The following is an 18,949-nucleotide window of genomic DNA, read 5'->3' on the forward strand; positions in this document are numbered from 1 at the left end:
AACCAAACAGAATATTAGTTCAGCGGAGGCTGTATCACTTCAGTCGTTATTCACAAAGAAACAACAAGCTGTTGAGATCAAGATGATACTCTTTCTCCTGACTATAAGCAAGTTATAATGAAAGTTTACCATTTCATCTTGTCGTTGGGTCCAGAGGAGAAGGTGGAACTCTTTAAGACCTCCCCCATCTCCTCTCTACAGAAACTGAAGTTGTTGATGGTCCACATGTAGGAGAACTTGACTACTTTCACCTGAAACAAAAAGGCAACAATCACAATGCTTCCATCCACTTCAAAAGACAGCCTTTCTTTTTTATTTAGATCCTGTGATGCAGTTGGAATCAGTTGCTGGGACTGCTAGTCTCTGTCCAGTGATCCTGCCAACCAAGGCCAGGTCTGAGGAGCTATTTGGCGTAGCAGCTAGCCTAGCTGCTAGCTAGCGGGGTTTCCTTGAGGGCTAGAACACAACCCACTACGCGGTTAGCCATTGTGGCTGGGACTGGGGATTGGGTTTATGGCTGTCTAGTTCCCTGCTGTTTGTTGTTTTCCATCTTCCCTGTGACCTGCCCTGTCTGGAACTGAGAGGAGTAACAGTATAACCTACGTTGCTAGCTTCCATGACAAAGACCAAAGCCAGTGGGAGTATCGTTGAGGACAGTGGTGTCTATCATACGTGAAGGATTTTTTAAACAAACAAAAATAGTTCTACAAGCAGTTGTTACAACAAGAAAATAGCTTCAAGTGTTTTGTCCAAATACTGGTGGATTCAACTAATAAAAGAATGGATGACCTGACCAGAGGTCCAAGACCTGAAGAACAGGTTGCAGTTCTCCCAGTATCAACTCAATGAGTGGAAACAGGAGAACAGCAAGATGACAGCAATCTGTAAGTCATTGAGAGAGTTCAAGGCGGAACAACATGGTTGAGGATAAAGTGAGGGGAAATGGACCACAGGAAGATTGAGGTGGAACGCGAACACAGGACTGTAAAACCCACCACTATCCAGGTGACAGGCCCAGGCCGATAGTGGTCAAGTTCCTGAGGTTGAAGGACAAGATAGCTGTTCTTTAAAGAGCCAAGAACTTGAGAGGAACATATATCTTCCTGAAAAAGGACTAGCCTGAAACCGAAGAGGAAAGAACTTATCCCAGCCACAGAGTGCGTGGGGACATTGCTTACATCCGTAACCACAGGCTCATTGTCCACCCTCCCGTCCAGACGCCAGGAAGGGATGAGAGAGCCAAGTCTATGTGTTCATAGCTTCAACTCCGCAGCACAGACACTAACTGATTAATGGACTGCTGAATGTATATTTTTTCTCTTGCTTTGTTTGTTCTTTTTAGTGTTAAGTCTAACTCTGATAAGCTACCCAGGAAAGGGCTTAAAATAGCCCATATTAATATATGTAGCCTTAGAAATAAGGTTCATGAAATCAATAACTTGCTAACACCACATAACATTCATATTACCTACTATATATATGTATATACAGTATATATACAGTGGGGAGAACAAGTATTTGATACAAATTCGAATTCGAGTATGATAACTAAGGAGATGGAGAAAACACCAGTCTGGATTACATCGTCTAACTAAGGCAACCATGCATGGCATCAGACAGGAGACCCGTCCAACCATGATGTATACTGGTAAGATTTTCAGATATTACAATTTCTAGTTTTGACAGAAAGTGGTTTAATTTCAAGTGTCCTTCAACGTTATGTGTATGATCTTATTCTTCGTATCTCAGACACATGCTTGAATAGTTATAGTCATAGGACCTGGTTGGTTAGCTACCTGTAGATTCATGCAGGGGAGTAATGTCATAAGTTGTGATTATGGTCCATTGTTTAGCTAGCTAGCTAGCTAGCTATCTAGCTACATGTCTTAAAAAAACACACATTTTGACAAAGGATTTTCATTTCAAGTTAAAGTGTACTGTTAGCTAGCTAGCTAACAGTAGCTAGCTGGCTCACTAAGTAATGTTACGTCATGCGTTGGGATTCATTGTTTACCTAGCTAGCTATCTAGCTACATTTCTTAACAAAAGACTCTCGGCTTAGTGTGCCAGAGCGCAAAATAAATGAATAAGTAATGAACGCTCAATACCCGTTGAATATGACCGGTGTCAGTAAACGTCGGCAACAAAGCATGGTCAGGGGGTTAAATGGTCAGAGTGGGGTGTCCTCTCATTATGTGTCTGGAAGTAGCTAGCCAACGTTAGCCAGTTAGCTTGGGTGCTTGACTGTAGTTGTGAGGTCAGAGCTTTCGGAACAACTCATTGTGCCAGAGCGTCCAGTGTGCACTCTGAACGTGAAACTATAAATAGAGCGATAGGGCGAGTAATGTTCAGTGAGCTGTTCTCTCTCTCTCATAGATGTCTGGAAGTAGCTAGCAAGTTAGTACAGAACGCTCAGACAAACCCTTAAACGAGATGGGTGGGGCTAAGTCTTGAGAGGTTGTGAACAATGCTGAATGGCTGTAAACAAATAAGGGCTTTCCAATTGTAGTACCAAAACATTGAAAGACGGTTTCCTCAAAAGTGAGTTTACAAGTTGATCAAATAGTGTATAATAGAGCATACAAATATGTTGATGTGACTCGTGGATTCTGTTAAAAATATTTGTTGGTGTGATGTGATTAATGAGGAGCATCCAGACGCTGCACTTGATGAATTTATGAAATTGCTTCTTCCAATTATTGATAAAAATGAACCTGTTAAGCAATTGACAGAACTGTTAAGGCTACATGGGGCAAAGGAGTGGCTAATAAAACTGTCTGTACATCTGACTGGCTGATTTACTGCAAACTGAGAAATTATGTGACTGAACTCAACAAAAAGAAGAAGAAACTGTATTATGAAGCCAAGATCAATGATATAAAGAATGATGGAAAAAAAAATTAAGTACTTTTAATGAAATTATGGGCAGAAAGACAAATTCAACTCCATCTTTCAACGAATCAGATAGCTTATTCATCACAAAACCATTTGATGTTGCAAATAATTTTAATGCTTACTTCATTAGCAAAGTGGGCAAACTTGAGCAGGAAATGCCAACAACGAACAGTAAACCATCGTAGTCATGCATTAAAAAAACTAATAATGAAGGAAAAGCATTGCAAGTTAGAATTTTGTAAAGTTAGTGTGGGACAAATGATTGTTATCGATCAATAATGACAAATCTCCTGGCATTGACAACTTAGAAGGAAAGCTACTGAGGATGGTAGCTGACTCTATAGCCACCCCTATCTGTCATATCTTTAATCTGAGCCGAGAGGAAAGTTTTTGTCCTCAGGCCTGGAGGGAAGCCAAAGTAATCCCGCTACCCAAGAGTGGTAAAGCAGCCTTTACTGGTTCTAACAGCAGACCTATCAGCTTGCTGCCAGCTCTTAGCAAACTGTTGAAAAAAATGGTGTTTGACCAAATACAATGCTTTTCCTCTAAACAAATGAACAGACTTTCAGCATGCTTATAGAGAAGGGCACTAAACATGTACTGCACCAACACAAATGACTGATGATTGGTTGAAATAAATTGAAAAACTTTCCACGAAGTGAAACCCAGGCTCCAAAGCGGTTGCATCTACACTTCGGTCCGCAGGTAGTATAACTTTTCATTACATTTTCATTACATTTCATTATAGTACAACGGTTTGATTTGTCTAATCTTAGCAATTTCTTCTTAGCTAGCTACATAGCCGTCTTTGTATCAAAGATAATTGCGTAATTATCGTATTTCGTCGTCCTAACGTAGTCTACTCTGCTATCTGCCCAGCAGCTAGCTAAGCAGCTAGCTAACGTCCACCGTCCACCAGCACTGTAGAAACTATTACACTCAACTGAACGACTCGATTAGTGTAGTGTTAGCTAGCTACATAGTTGTCTTTGCTGTCTTCGTATCCAAGATAATTGTGTAGTTTAGAGTGTGTAGACTTAGAGTGATTATCTTAATTTACCGAGGTTAGCTAGCCAGCTACTTGTCGTCCTTAACGTAGGAGATACTGCTAGCTAGCTAGCCAACAGCTAGCCAACCTCTACCGAATAGAACTTCAACTACCCGGTCAACATTCTGCTTCGCTCCACAGGTAGTATCACATTTTCATTTCACTTCATTACAGTACAACGGTTTGATTTGTTTGATCGTAGCTAGCTAGCTACATAGCCGTCTTTGTATCTAAGACAATTGTGTAGTCTAGAGCGATTTTCTAGGTTAGCTAGCCAGCTATTGTCGTTCTTTTAACGTAGCGTAACGCAATCAACACTGCTAGCTAGACAGCTAGCCCCCGAATAGCAGCACTGTAGAAACTATTACACTCGACGGAACGACTTGATTAGTGTAGTGTCAACAACGCAGCCACCGCCAGCTAGCCTACAAAGTCAACAACGCAGCCACTGCCAGCTAGCCTACTCCAGCAGTACTGTATCATTTCAATCATTTTAGTCAATAAGATTCTTGCTACGTAAGCTTAACTTTCTGAACATTCGAGACGTGTAGTCCACTTGTCATTCCAATCTCCTTTGCATTAGCGTAGCCTCTTCTGTTGCCTGTCAACTATGTGTCTATCTATCCCTGTTCTCTCCTCTCTGCACAGACCATACAAACGCTCCACACCGCGTGGCCGCGGCCACCTAATCTGGTGGTCCCAGCGCGCACGACCCACGTGGAGTTCCAGGTCTCCGGTAGCCTCTGGAACTGCCGATCTGCGGCCAACAAGGCAGAGTTCATCTCAGCCTATGCCTCCCTCCAGTCCCTCGACTTCTTGGCACTGACGGAAACATGGATCACCACAGATAACACTGCTACTCCTACTGCTCTCTCTTCGTCCGCCCACGTGTTCTCGCACACCCGAGAGCTTCTGGTCAGCGGGGTGGTGGCACCGGGATCCTCATCTCTCCCAAGTGGTCATTCTCTCTTTCTCCCCTTACCCATCTGTCTATCGCCTCCTTTGAATTCCATGCTGTCACAGTTACCAGCCCTTTCAAGCTTAACATCCTTATCATTTATCGCCCTCCAGGTTCCCTCGGAGAGTTCATCAATGAGCTTGATGCCTTGATAAGCTCCTTTCCTGAGGACGGCTCACCTCTCACAGTCCTGGGCGACTTTAACCTCCCCACGTCTACCTTTGACTCATTCCTCTCTGCCTCCTTCTTTCCACTCCTCTCCTCTTTTGACCTCACCCTCTCACCTTCCCCCCCTACTCACAAGGCAGGCAATACGCTCGACCTCATCTTTACTAGATGCTGTTCTTCCACTAACCTCATTGCAACTCCCCTCCAAGTCTCCGACCACTACCTTGTATCCTTTTCCCTCTCGCTCTCATCCAACACTTCCCACACTGCCCCTACTCGGATGGTATCGCACCGTCCCAACATTCGCTCTCTCTCCCCCGCTACTCTCTCCTCTTCCATCCTATCATCTCTTCACTCTGCTCATACCTTCTCCAACCTATCTCCTGATTCTGCCTCCTCAACCCTCCTCTCTTCCCTTTCTGCATCCTTTGACTCTCTATGTCCCCTATCCTCCAGGCCGGCTCGGTCCTCCCCTCCCGCTCCGTGGCTCGATGACTCATTGCGAGCTCACAGAACAGGGCTCCGGGCAGCCGAGCGGAAATGGAGGAAAACTCGCCTCCCTGCGGACCTGGCATCCTTTCACTCCCTCATCTCTACATTTTCCTCCTCTGTCTCTGCTGCTAAAGCCACTTTCTACCACTCTAAATTCCAAGCATCTGCCTCTAACCCTAGGAAGCTCTTTGCCACCTTCTCCTCCCTCCTGAATCCTCCTCCCCCTCCCCCCCTCCTCCCTCTCTGCAGATGACTTCGTCAACCATTTTGAAAAGAAGGTCGACGACATCCGATCCTCGTTTGCTAAGTCAAACGGACACCGCTGGTTCTGCTCACACTGCCCTACCCTGTGCTCTGACCTCTTTCTCCCCTCTCTCTCCAGATGAAATCTCGCTTCTTGTGACGGCCGGCCGCCCAACAACCTGCCCGCTTGACCCTATCCCCTCCTCTCTTCTCCAGACCATCTCCGGAGACCTTCTCCCTTACCTCACCTCGCTCATCAACTCATCCCTGACCGCTGGCTACGTCCCTTCCGTCTTCAAGAGAGCGAGAGTTGCACCCCTTCTGAAAAAACCTACACTCGATCCCTCCGATGTCAACAACTACAGACCAGTATCCCTTCTTTCTTTTCTCTCCAAAACTCTTGAACGTGCCGTCCTTGGCCAGCTCTCCAGCTATCTCTCTCAGAATGACCTTCTTGATCCAAATCAGTCAGGTTTCAAGACTAGTCATTCAACTGAGACTGCTCTTCTCTGTATCACCTAGGCGCTCCGCACTGCTAAAGCTAACTCTCTCTCCTCTGCTCTCATCCTTCTAGACCTATCGGCTGCCTTCGATACTGTGAACCATCAGATCCTCCTCTCCACCCTCTCCGAGTTGGGCATCTCCGGCGCGGCCCACGCTTGGATTGCGTCCTACCTGGCAGGTCGCTCCTACCAGGTGGCGTGGCGAGAATCTGTCTCCTCGCCACGCGCTCTCACCACTGGTGTCCCCCAGGGCTCTGTTCTAGGCCCTCTCCTATTCTCGCTATACACCAAGTCACTTGGCTCTGTCATAACCTCACATGGTCTCTCCTATCATTGCTATGCAGACGACACACAATTAATCTTCTCCTTTCCCCCTTCTGATGACCAGGTGGCGAATCGCATCTCTGCATGTCTGGCAGACATATCAGTGTGGATGACGGATCACCACCTCAAGCTGAACCTCGGCAAGACGGTGCTGCTCTTCCTCCCGGGGAAGGACTGCCCGTTCCATGATCTCGCCATCACGGTTGACAACTCCATTGTGTCCTCCTCCCAGAGCACTAAGAACCTTGGCGTGATCCTGGACAACACCCTGTCGTTCTCAAATAACATCATGGCGGTGGCCCGTTCCTGTAGGTTCATGCTCTACAACATCCGCAGAGTACGACCCTGCCTCACACAGGAAGCGGCGCAGGTCCTAATCCAGGCACTTGTCATCTCCCGTCTGGATTACTGCAACTCGCTGTTGGCTGGGCTCCCTGCCTGTGCCATTAAACCCCTACAACTCATCCAGAACGCCGCAGCCCGTCTGGTGTTCAACCTTCCCAAGTTCTCTCACGTCACCCCGCTCCTCCGCTCTCTCCACTGGCTTCCAGTTGAAGCTCGCATCCGCTACAAGACCATGGTGCTTGCCTACGGAGCTGTGAGGGGAACGGCACCGCAGTACCTCCAGGCTCTGATCAGGCCCTACACCCAAACAAGGGCACTGCGTTCATCCACCTCTGGCCTGCTCGCCTTCCTACCACTGAGGAAGTACAGTTCCCGCTCAGCCCAGTCAAAACTGTTCGTTGCTCTGGTCCCCCAATGGTGGAACAAACTCCCTCACGACGCCAGGACAGCGGAGTCAATCACCACCTTCCGGAGACACCTGAAACCCCACCTCTTCAAGGAATACCTAGGATAGGATAAGTAATCCTTCTCACCCCCCTAAATGATTTAGATGCACTATTGTAAAGTGGCTGTTCCACTGGATGTCAGAAGGTGAATTCACCAATTTGTAAGTCGCTCTGGATAAGAGCGTCTGCTAAATTACTTAAATGTAAATGTATAAGAAGATTGTGGGAGCTGTACTGTTTGATTTCAGTACAGCCTTTGATATTATTGACTATAGCCAGTTGTTGAGAAAACGGAAAGTATGTGTTATGGCTTTTCAACATCTGCCGTATAGTGGATCCAGAGCTATCTATTGGATAGAACTCAAAGGGTTTTCTTTAATGAAAGCTTCTCTAATGTCAAACATGTAAAGTGTGGTGTACCGCAGGGCAGCTCTCTAGGCCCTCTACTCTTTTCTATTTTTACCAATGACCTGACACTGGCATTAAACAAAGCATGTGTATCCATGTATGCTGATAATTCAACCATATACGGATCAGCAACCACAGCTAATGAAGCCACTGAAACTCTTAAAGAGTTGCAGTCAGTTTTGGAATGGGTGGCCGGTAATAAACTGGTCCTGAACATCTCTAAAACTAAGAGCATTGTATTTGGTACAAATCATTCCCTAAGTTCTAGACCTCAGCTAAATCTGGTAATGAATGGTGTTGCTTGTAACGATGGGGAGAGGTCTGTCTGTAATAAAGAGATGCTTTGCTTTTTTGACACCAGACTCCAAAAAGCAAGTCCTGCAGGCTCTAGTTTTATCTTGATTATTGTCCAGTTGTGTGGTCCAGTTCTGCAAGGAAAGACCTAGTTAAACTGCAGATGGCCCAGAACAGAACGTCTTGCTCTTAATTGTAATCAGAGGGCTGATATTAACACTATACTGCCAGTCTCTCTTGGCTAAGAGTTGAGGAGAGACTGACTGCATCACTTCTTCTTTTTATAAGAAACATTCATGTGTTGAAAATCCCAAATTGTTTGCATAGTCAACTTACACACAGCTATGACACACACACTTATCCCTTGAAAATAAAAGAGAGCCGCACACTCTAGGAGCTGCGGATGCAATAATTTAATTTACACACACTTATCCCACCAGACATGCCACCAGGGGTCTTTTCATAGTCCACAAATCCAGAACAAATTCCAGAGAGTGTACAGTATTATATAGACCCCTTATTGCATGGAACTCAGTTCCATCTCATATTGCTCAAATAAACAGCAAACCTGTTTTCAAAAAACAGATAAAGCAACACCTCACGGCACAACGCCTCTCCCCTATTGGACAGTTTGTGTCTATGTATTGATATGCAGGCTGTGTGTGCCTTTAAAAAATCATAATAATAATTGTAGTTTGTCCTTGAGATTTTCTTGTCTATTAATGTTCTGTATTATGTTTCATGTGGACCCCAGGAAGAGTAGCTGCTGCTTTTGCTACAGCTTATGAGGATCCTAATAAAATACCAAATACTAAAATCAAAACAATATGAGGACAAACCAAAAATGGTTGGTGATCGGAGCTGGTGAAATAGTCTAACAAATTTCTGCCATGTCTGAGAGCATACAGCGACAGTATTCACACCTGTGTTACAGCCTCAAAACGGATTTAACATATTTTTTCCCGACAATTCTACACACAATACCCCATTTATCTCAATCTCGTCATTCAAAGACTCAGTCATGGACACTCTTACTGACAGTTGTGGATGTTTCGCAAGATGTATTGTTGTCTCTACCTTCCTGCACTCTGTGCTGTTGTCTGGGCCCAATAATGTTTGTACCATGTTTTGTCCTCCTACCATGTTGTGCTGATGCCGTGTTGTCATGTTGTGTTGCTACCATGTTGGGTCGTCATGTGTTGCTGCCTTGCTATGTTGTTGTCTTATAGGTCTCTCTTTATGTGGTGTTGTGTTGTCTCTTGCTGTGATGTGTGTTTTGTCCTATATTTTTATTTGATTTATTTTTAATCCCAGCTCCCGTCCCCGCAGGAGGCTTTTGCCTTTTGGTAGGCTGTCATTATAAATAAGAATTTGTTCTTAAATAAAATAAAAATAATGACAAAGTGAAAACATGTTTTTAGACATTTTTGCTAATTCATTTTAAATGAAATGTCATTCCTTTACATAAGTATTTACACCCCTGAGTCATACATGTTAGAATCACCTTTGGCAGTGATTACAGCTGTGAGTCTTTCAGGGCAAGTCTCTAAGAGCTTTTCACACTTGGATTGTACAACATTTGCACCTTATTATTTTTTTTAATTATTCAAGCTCTGTCAAGTTGATTGTTGATCATTGCTAGGCAGCCATTTGCATGTCTTGCCATAGATTTTCAAGCCAATTTAATTAAAAACTAACTATGCCACTCAGGAACATTCACTGTCTTCTTGGTATACAACTGCAGCATAGATTTGGCCTTGTGTTTTAGGTTATTATGCTGCTGAAAGGTGAATTAATTTTCCAGTGTCTGGTGGAAAGCAAACTGAACCAGGTTTTCCTTTAGGATTTTGTCTGTGCTTAGCTCCATTCCATTTCATTTTATCCTCAAAAACTCCCCAGTACTTAACGATTACAAGCATACCCATAACAGAATGCAGCCACAACTATGCTTGAAAATATGGAGCGTGGTAGTCATGTATTGTATTGTATTATCCCCATACATAAAACTTTGTATTCAGGACAAAAACGTAATTTGCTTTGCAACGTTTTTTTGCAGTATTATTTTAGTGCCTTATTGCAAACAGAATGCATGTTTTGGACTATTTGCATTCTGTACAGGTTTCCTATTTTACACTGTCAATTGGGTTAGTATTTTGGAGTAACTACAATGTTGTTGATCCACCCTCAGCTTTCTCCTATCACAGCCATTCAACTCTGTAACTGTTTTAATCCTTAAAAACCTCTCTGGGATTTATTTTTATTTTTATTTTATTTCACCTTTATTTAACCAGGTAGGCTAGTTGAGAACAAGTTCTCATTTACAACTGCGACCTGGCCAAGATAAAGCATAGCAGTGTGAACAGACAACACAGAGTTACACATGGAGTAAACAATTAACAAGTCAATAACACAGTAGAAAAAAAAGGGGAGTCTATATACAATGTGTGCAAAAGGCATGAGGAGGTAGGGGAATAATTACAATTTTGCAGATTAACACTGGATTGATAAATGATCATGTACAGGTAGAGATATTGGTGTGCAAAAGAGCAGAAAAGTAAATAGATAAAATAAAAACTGTGGGGATGAGGTAGGTGAAAATGGGTGGGCCATTTACCAATAGATCATGTACAGCTGCAGCGATTGGTTAGCTGCTCAGATAGCTGATGTTTGAAGTTGGTGAGGGAGATAAAGGTCTCCAACTTCAGCGATTTTTGCAATTCGTTCCAGTCACAGGCAGCAGAGTACTGGAACGAAAGGCGGCCGAATGAGGTGTTGGCTTTAGGGATGATCAGTGAGATACACCTGCTGGAGCGCGTGCTACGGATGGGTGTTGCCATCGTGACCAGTGAACTGAGATAAGGCGGAGCTTTACCTAGCATGGCCTTGTAGACGACCTGGAGCCAGTGGGTCTTGCGACGAATATGTAGCGAGGGCCAGCCGACTAGAGCATACAAGTCGCAGTGGTGGGTAGTATAAGGTGCTTTAGTGACAAAACGGATGGCACTGTGATAAACTGTATCCAGTTTGCTGAGAAGAGTGTTGGAAGCAATTTTGTAGATGACATCGCCGAAGTCGAGGATCGGTAGGATAGTCAGTTTTACTAGGGTAAACTTGGCAGCGTGAGTGAAGGAGGCTTTGTTACGGAATAGAAAGCCGACTCTTGATTTGATTTTCGATTGGAGATGTTTGATATGGGTCTGGAAGGAGAGTTTGCAGTCTAGCCAGACACCTAGGTACTTATAGGTGTCCACATATTCAAGGTCGGAACCATCCAGTGTGGTGATGCTAGTCGGGCAAGCGGGTGCAGGCAGCGATCGGTTGAAAAGCATGCATTTGGTTTTACTAGCGTTCAAGAGCAGTTGGAGGCCACGGAAGGAGTGTTGTATGGCATTGAAGCTCGTTTGGAGGTTAGATAGGACAGTGTCCAATGACGGGCCGAAAGTATATAGAATGGTGTCGTCTGCGTAGAGGTGGATCAGGGAATCGCCCGCAGCAAGAGCAACATCATTGATATATACAGAGAAAAGAGTCGGCCCGAGAATTGAACCCTGTGGCACCCCCATAGAGACTGCCAGAGGACCGGACAGCATGCCCTCCGATTTGACACACTGAACTCTGTCTGCAAAGTAATTGGGGAACCAGGCAAGGCAGTCATCCGAAAAACCGAGGCTACTGAGTCTGCCGATAAGAATATGGTGATTGACAGAGTCGAAAGCCTTGGCAAGGTCGATGAAGACGGCTGCACAGTACTGTCTTTTATCGATGGCGGTTATGATGTCGTTTAGTACCTTGAGTGTGGCTGAGGTGCACCCGTGACCGGCTCGGAAACCAGATTGCATAGCGGAGAAGGTACGGTGGGATTCGAGATGGTCAGTGACCTGTTTGTTGACTTGGCTTTCGAAGACCTTAGATAGGCAAGGCAGAATGGATATAGGTCTGTAACAGTTTGGGTCCAGGGTGTCTCCCCCTTTGAAGAGGGGGATGACTGCGGCAGCTTTCCAGTCCTTGGGGATCTCAGACGATATGAAAGAGAGGTTGAACAGGCTGGTAATAGGGGTTGCGACAATGGCGGCGGCGGATAGTTTCAGAAATAGAGGGTCCAGATTGTCAAGCCCAGCTGATTTATACGGGTCCAGGTTTTGCAGCTTTCAGAACATCTGCTATCTGGATTTGGGTAAAGGAGAACCTGGAGAGGCTTGGGCGAGGAGCTGCGGGGGGGCCGGAGCTGTTGGTCGAGGTTGGAGTAGCCAGGCGGAAGGCATGGCCAGCCGTTGAGAAATGCTTGTTGAAGTTTTCAATAATCATGGATTTGTCGGTGGTGACCGTGTTCCCTAGCCTCAGTGCAGTGGGCAGCTGGGAGGAGGTGCTCTTGTTCTCCATGGACTTCACAGTGTCCCAGAACTTTTTGGAGTTGGAGCTACAGGATGCAAACTTCTGCCTGAAGAAGCTGGCCTTAGCTTTCCTGACTGACTGCGTGTATTGGTTCCGGACTTCCCTGAACAGTTGCATATCGCGGGGACGGTTCGATGCTATTGCAGTCCGCCACAGGATGTTTTTGTGCTGGTCGAGGGCAGTCAGGTCTGGAGTGAACCAAGAGCTATATCTGTTCTTAGTTCTGCATTTTTTGAACGGAGCATGCTTATCTAAAATGGTGAGGAAGTTGCTCTTAAAGAATGACCAGGCATCCTCAACTGACGGGATGAGGTCAATGTTCTTCCAGGGTACCCGGGCCAGGTCGATTAGAAAGGCCTGCTCACAGAAGTGTTTTAGGGAGCGTTTGACAGTGATGAGGGGTGGTCGTTTGACTGCGGCTCCGTAGCGGATACAGGCAATGAGGCAGTGGTCGCTGAGATCCTGATTGAAGACAGCGGAGGTGTATTTGGAGGGCCAGTTGGTCAGGATGACGTCTATGAGGGTGCCCTTGCTTACAGAGTTAGGGTTGTACCTGGTGGGTTCCTTGATGATTTGTGTGAGATTGAGGGCATCTAGCTTAGATTGTAGGACTGCCGGGGTGTTAAGCATATCCCAGTTTAGGTCACCTAACAGAACAAACTCTGAAGCTAGATGGGGGCAATCAATTCACAAATGGTGTCCAGGGCACAGCTGGGAGCTGAGGGGGTCGGTAGCAGGCGGCAACAGTGAGGGACTTATTTCTGGAGAGAGTAATTTTCAGAATTAGTAGTTCGAACTGTTTGGGTATGGACCTGGAAAGTATGACATTACTTTGCAGGCTATCTCTGCAGTAGACTGCAACTCCTCCCCCTTTGACAGTTCTATCTTGACGGAAGATGTTATAGTTGGGTATGGAAATCTCAGAATTTTTGGTGGCCTTCCTGAGCCAGGACTCAGACACGGCAAGGACATCAGGGTTAGCGGAGTGTGCTAAAGCGGTGAGTAAAACAAACTTAGGGAGGAGGCTTCTGATGTTGACATGCATGAAACCAAGGCTTTTTCGATCACAGAAGTCAACAAATGAGGGTGCCTGGGGACATGCAGGGCCTGGGTTTACCTCCACATCACCCGCGGAACAGAGAAGGAGTAGTATGAGGGTGCGGCTAAAGGCTATCAAAACTGGTCGCCTAGAGCATTGGGGACAGAGAATAAGAGGAGCAGGTTTCTGGGCATGGTAGAATATATTCAGGGCATAATGCGCAGACAGGGGTATGGTGGGGTGCGGGTACAGCGGAGGTAAGCCCAGGCACTGGGTGATGATGAGAGAGGTTGTATCTCTGGACATGCTAGTTGTAATGTGTGAGGTCACCGCATGTGTGGGAGGTGGGACAAAGGAGGTATCAGGGGTATGAAGAGTGGAACTAGGCGCTCCATTGTGAACTAAAACAATGATAACTAACCTGAACAACAGTATACAAGGCATATTGACATTTGAGAGAGACATACAGCGAGGCATACAGTAATCACAGGTGTTGAGTTGGGAAAGCTAGCTTAAACAGTAGGTGAGACAACAACAGCTAATCAGCTAGCACAACAACAGCAGGTAAAATGGCATTGACTAGGCAACGGGGCCGACAGATAAAACATAAACAAGCAGAATGAGGTACCGTGATTAATGGACAGTCCAGCGTGCATCAGCTATGTAGCCAGGTGATCAGTGTCCAGGAGGCAGGGAAGCTGGATTAGTGAGTGTTATCCAGGTAAAAAAAAAACTAACAATGACTAAATAGCTTGTAGCTAGTTAGCTTCTGGAGGTTCTTGAGTGTGTTCTAAAAATTAACAATAATAGCGATTCCGTATCACATTGGGTGAGGCAGGTTACCGGAAGGTATAAACAAATTAAAAATCGGAAAGAGATAAAGAGTAAATATGGGTCCAGTGAGTGTTTGGGACGAGGCGATTCAGACGGGTTAGCAGGCCTGTGCTAACAAGCTAACAGTTAGTAGGCCGGGGCTAAACAAGGTAGCAGTTAGCAGGCCGAAATAGCAAGCCAGGGGATAGCAAGGGCTAGAGAGTTAGCCTTTGGGGGACGTCGCGATGGGGTGAGTCTGTTTATTCCTCTTCATGCGGTGACATCGATAGACCGGTCGTGGGTCCGGGTAATTGTGGCCCAGGAGTATGCTACGGTGGTAGGTATTGTAGCCATGGAGTATCCTACGGAGGTAGCACAGGTGCTCTGGCGGGGCTAGCTTCAGGCTAAGTGGGTGGAAGCGCTAGCCAGCAGTAATCGTCCGGGGTTGCGGTTTAGCTAAATAACTAGTTGTGAAGATCCAGATGTTCCGTTTGCGGCGGGAATCCGGGGGTAAAAAAAATAAAAAAATAAAATAATATAAAAAAATAAATAGGTCCGCTATGCTCTGGTTAGAGTCGCGTGAGCTTTTCGTGCTAAAGGTTAGCTGATGACCGGTTAGCTGAAGACCGCTAGCATAGCTGGTAGTTAGCTGGCTAGCTTCAGTTGAGGGGTTCCGGTTCCGAGGTAAATATAAATACTAAATACTTTAGGAAAAAAGAAAAATAGCTACATTGGGTGAGGCGGATTGAAGGAGAGTATTTGGAAGCTGAGGTTTAGCGAAATGTTTTAAAATAATGCGAAGAAATTTTTTTGTAAAAACGAAAAAAGACGAAATATACACGGGACAAGGGACACGACACGTCTTACTGCTACGCCATCTTGGATGGGGTCTAGTTTCCTGAATTTCCGTCTGTCTGACGTGCCCAAGGTAAACTGCCTGTTACTCAGGCCCAGAAGCTAGGATATGCAAATAATTGGTAGCATTGATAGAAAAAACGTTGAAGTTTCTAAAACTGTTAAAATAATGTATGTGAGTATAACAGAATTGATACGGCAGGCAAAAATCTGAAGAAAATCCAACCTAAACAAAAGAAATTGGAGCTCCCAGGCTCTTTCAATGTAAAGCTATTGCTCATATATACACTGCACAAAAAAATAAAGGGAACACTTAAACAACACAATGTAACTCCAAGTCAATCACACTTCTGTCAAATCAAACTGTCCACTTAGGAAGCAACACCGATTGACAATCAATTTCACATGCTGTTGTGCAAATGGAATAGACAACAGGCGGAAATTATAGGCAATTAGCAAGACCCCCCCAATAAAGGTTTGGTTCTGCAGGTGATTACCACAGACCACTTCTCAGTTCCAATGCTTCCTGGCTGATGTTTTGGTCACTTTTGAATGCTGGCGGTGCTTTCACTCTAGTGGTAGCATGAGACGGAGTCTACAACCCACACACGTGGCTCAGGTAGTGCAGCTCATCCAGGATGGCACATCAATGCGAGCTGTGGCAAGAAGGTTTGCTGTGTCTGTCAGCGTAGTGTCCAGAGCATGGAGGCGCTACCAGGAGACAGGCCAGTACATCAGGAGACGTGGAGGAGGCCGTAGGAGGGCAACAACCAAGCAGTAGGACCGCTACCTCTGCCTTTGTGCAAGGAGGAGCAGGAGGAGCACTGCCAGAGCCCTGCAAAATGACCTCCAGCAGGCCACAAATGTGCATGTGTCTGCTCAAACGGTCAGCAACAGACTCCATGAGGATGGTATGAGGGCCCGACGTCCACAGGTGGGGGTTGTGCTTACTGCCCAACACCGTGCAGGACATTTGGCATTTGCCAGAGAACACCAAGATTGGCAAATCCGCCACTGGCACTCTGTGCTCTTCACAGATGAAAGCAGGTTCACACTGAGCACATGTGACAGACGTGACAGTCTGGTGACGCCGTGGAGAACGTTCTGCTGCCTGCAACATCCTCCAGCTTGACCGGTTTGGCGATGGGTCAGTCATGGTGTGGGGTGGCATTTCTTTGGGGGGCCGCACAGCCCTCCATGTGCTCACCAGAGGGAGCCTGACTGCCATTAGGTACCGAGATGAGATCCTCAGACCCCTTGTGAGACCATATGCTGGTGCGGTTGGCCCTGGGTTCCTCCTAATGCAAGACAATGCTAGACCTCATGTGGCTGGAGTGTGTCAGCAGTTCCTGCAAGAGGAAGGCATTGATGCTATGGACTGGCCCGCCCGTTCCCCAGACCTGAATTCAATTGAGCACATATGGGACATCATGTCTCCCTCCATCCACCAACGCCAGACTGTCCAGGAGTTGGCGGATGCTTTAGTCCAGGTCTGGGAGGAGATCCCTCAGGAGACCATCCGCCACCTCATCAGGAGCATTCCCAGGCATTGTAGGGAGGTCATACAGGCACGTGGAGGCCACACACTCTACTGAGCCTCATTTTGACTTGTTTTAAGGACATTGATGTAAAGTTGGATCAGCCTGTAGTGTGGTTTTCCACTTTAATTTTGAGTGTGACTCCAAATCCAGACCTCCATGGGTTGATAAATTTGATTTCCATTGATCATTTTTGTGTGATTTTGTTGTCAGAACATTCAACTATGTAAAGAAAAAAGTAATTAATAAGAATATTTCATTCATTCAGATTTAGGATGTGTTATTTTAGTGTTCCCTTTATTTTTTTGAGCAGTGTATTTCCGTCTCCCAGATTGCAGTACCTATGGATTCCACTAAATGTCAGTCTTTATACAAGGTTTCAGGCTTGTTTCTTGAAATATGTACAAGTAATTTGAGTTTTTCTGAAGGTAACGCCAACTCCTCTTAAAAGCTAGTAAAACCAAATGCATGCTTTTCAACCGTTCGCTGCCTGCACCCGCACGCCCGACTAGCATCACCACCCTGGATGGTTCCGACCTAGAATATGTGGACATCTATAAGTACCTAGGTGTCTGGCTAGACTGTAAAGTCTCCTTCCAGACTCATATCAAACATCTCCAATCTAAAATCAAATCTCGAGTCGGCTTTCTATTCCGCAACAAAGCCTCCTTCACTCACGCCGCCAAACTTACCCTAGTAAAACTGACTATTCTACCGATCCTCGACTTCGGCGATGTCATCTACAAAATAGCTTCCAACACTCTACTCAGCAAACTGGATGCAGTTTATCACAGTGCCATCCGTTTTGTCACTAAAGCACCTTATACCACCCACCACTGCGACTTGTATACTCTAGTCGGCTGGCCCTCGCTACATATTCGTCGCCAGACCCACTGGCTCCAGGTCATCTACAAGTCCATGCTTGGTAAAGCTCCGCCTTATCTCAGTTGACTGGTCACGATGACAACACCCACCCGTAGCACGCGCTCCAGCAGGTGTATCTCACTGATCATCCCTAAAGCCAACACCTCATTTGGCCGCCTTTCGTTCCAGTTCTCTGCTGCCTGTGACTGGAACAAATTGCAAAAATCGCTGAAGTTGGAGACTTATCTCCCTCACCAACTTCAAACATCTGCTATCTGAGCAGCTAACCGATCGCTGCAGCTGTACATAGTCTATCGGTAAATAGCCCACCCAATTTTACCTACCTCTTCCCCATACTGTTTATATTTATTTACTTTTCTGCTCTTTTGCACACCAATATCTCTACCTGTACATGACCATCTGATCATTTATCACTCCAGTGTTAATCTGCAAAATTGCCTACCTCCTCATGCCTTTTGCACACAATGTATATAGACTCTCTTTTTTTTCTACTGTGTTATTGACTTGTTAATTGTTTACTCCATGTATAACTCTGTGTTGTTGTCTGTTCACACTGCTATGCTTTATCTTGGCCAGGTCGCAGTTGCAAATGAGAACTTGTTCTCAACTAGCCTACCTGGTTAAATAAAGGTGAAATAAAAAAAAATAAGAAAAAAAAATAAGAAAAGTAGTCTTTCAGGGTACGTGAATGAGGGTGCGCTCTTCTTTATTTTTCTTTCCTATTGAACATACTACTTTCCGTGTTAAATATTATAGTTTATTTACATTTTAGAGTACCTGAGGATTAATTAGAAATTTGTTTGACTTGTTTGGACAAAGTTTACCATAGCTTGTTGGATTCCTTTGTTTGCATGTTGAACATGTGGATTACTGAAATCAATAGCACCAACTAAAAATACTTTTTGGGAAAAAAAAGGACTTCATCGAACAAAACAACCATTCATTGTGTAGCTGGGACCCTTGGGATTGCAAACAGAGGAAAATCTTCAAAAGGTAAGTGATTTATTTAATCGCTATTTGTGATTTTGTGAAGCCTGTTGTGGTTGAAAAATATTTTGTGGAGCGCCGTCCTCAGACAATCACATGGTATGCTTTCGCCGTAAAGCCTTTTTGAAATCTGACAACGCAGTTGGATTAACAAGAAGTTAAGCTTTTAAATGATATAAGACACTTGTAAGTTCATGAATGTTTAATTTTACAAATATTTATTTGAATTGCGCACCCTCCAATTTCACCGGTAGCGGGACGCCTATCCCTATTAAGAGTCTAGCATTACTGCTATTAGCCCATAGAAGCGCATTGA

At 45.2% G+C, this 18,949-nt stretch overlaps 1 protein-coding gene across 4 annotated transcripts in view; it reads right to left on the reverse strand.

Annotated features, from left to right (window-relative positions):
- The window catches only part of LOC135547742 (speckle-type POZ protein-like A), an 83,349-nt gene that overhangs the window by 33,888 nt on the left and 30,512 nt on the right, over nucleotides 1-18,949 (reverse strand). For all 4 annotated transcript variants that reach the window (XM_064976998.1, XM_064977000.1, XM_064976999.1 and 1 more), the window contains one exon: nucleotides 130-251. In XM_064976998.1, coding sequence (XP_064833070.1) covers nucleotides 130-251 — 122 coding nt within the window. The remainder of the gene's footprint in view (nucleotides 1-129; nucleotides 252-18,949) is intronic.

Source organism: Oncorhynchus masou, chromosome 10, assembly GCF_036934945.1.
Source record: "Oncorhynchus masou masou isolate Uvic2021 chromosome 10, UVic_Omas_1.1, whole genome shotgun sequence".
Classification (NCBI taxonomy): Eukaryota; Metazoa; Chordata; class Actinopteri; order Salmoniformes; family Salmonidae; genus Oncorhynchus; species Oncorhynchus masou.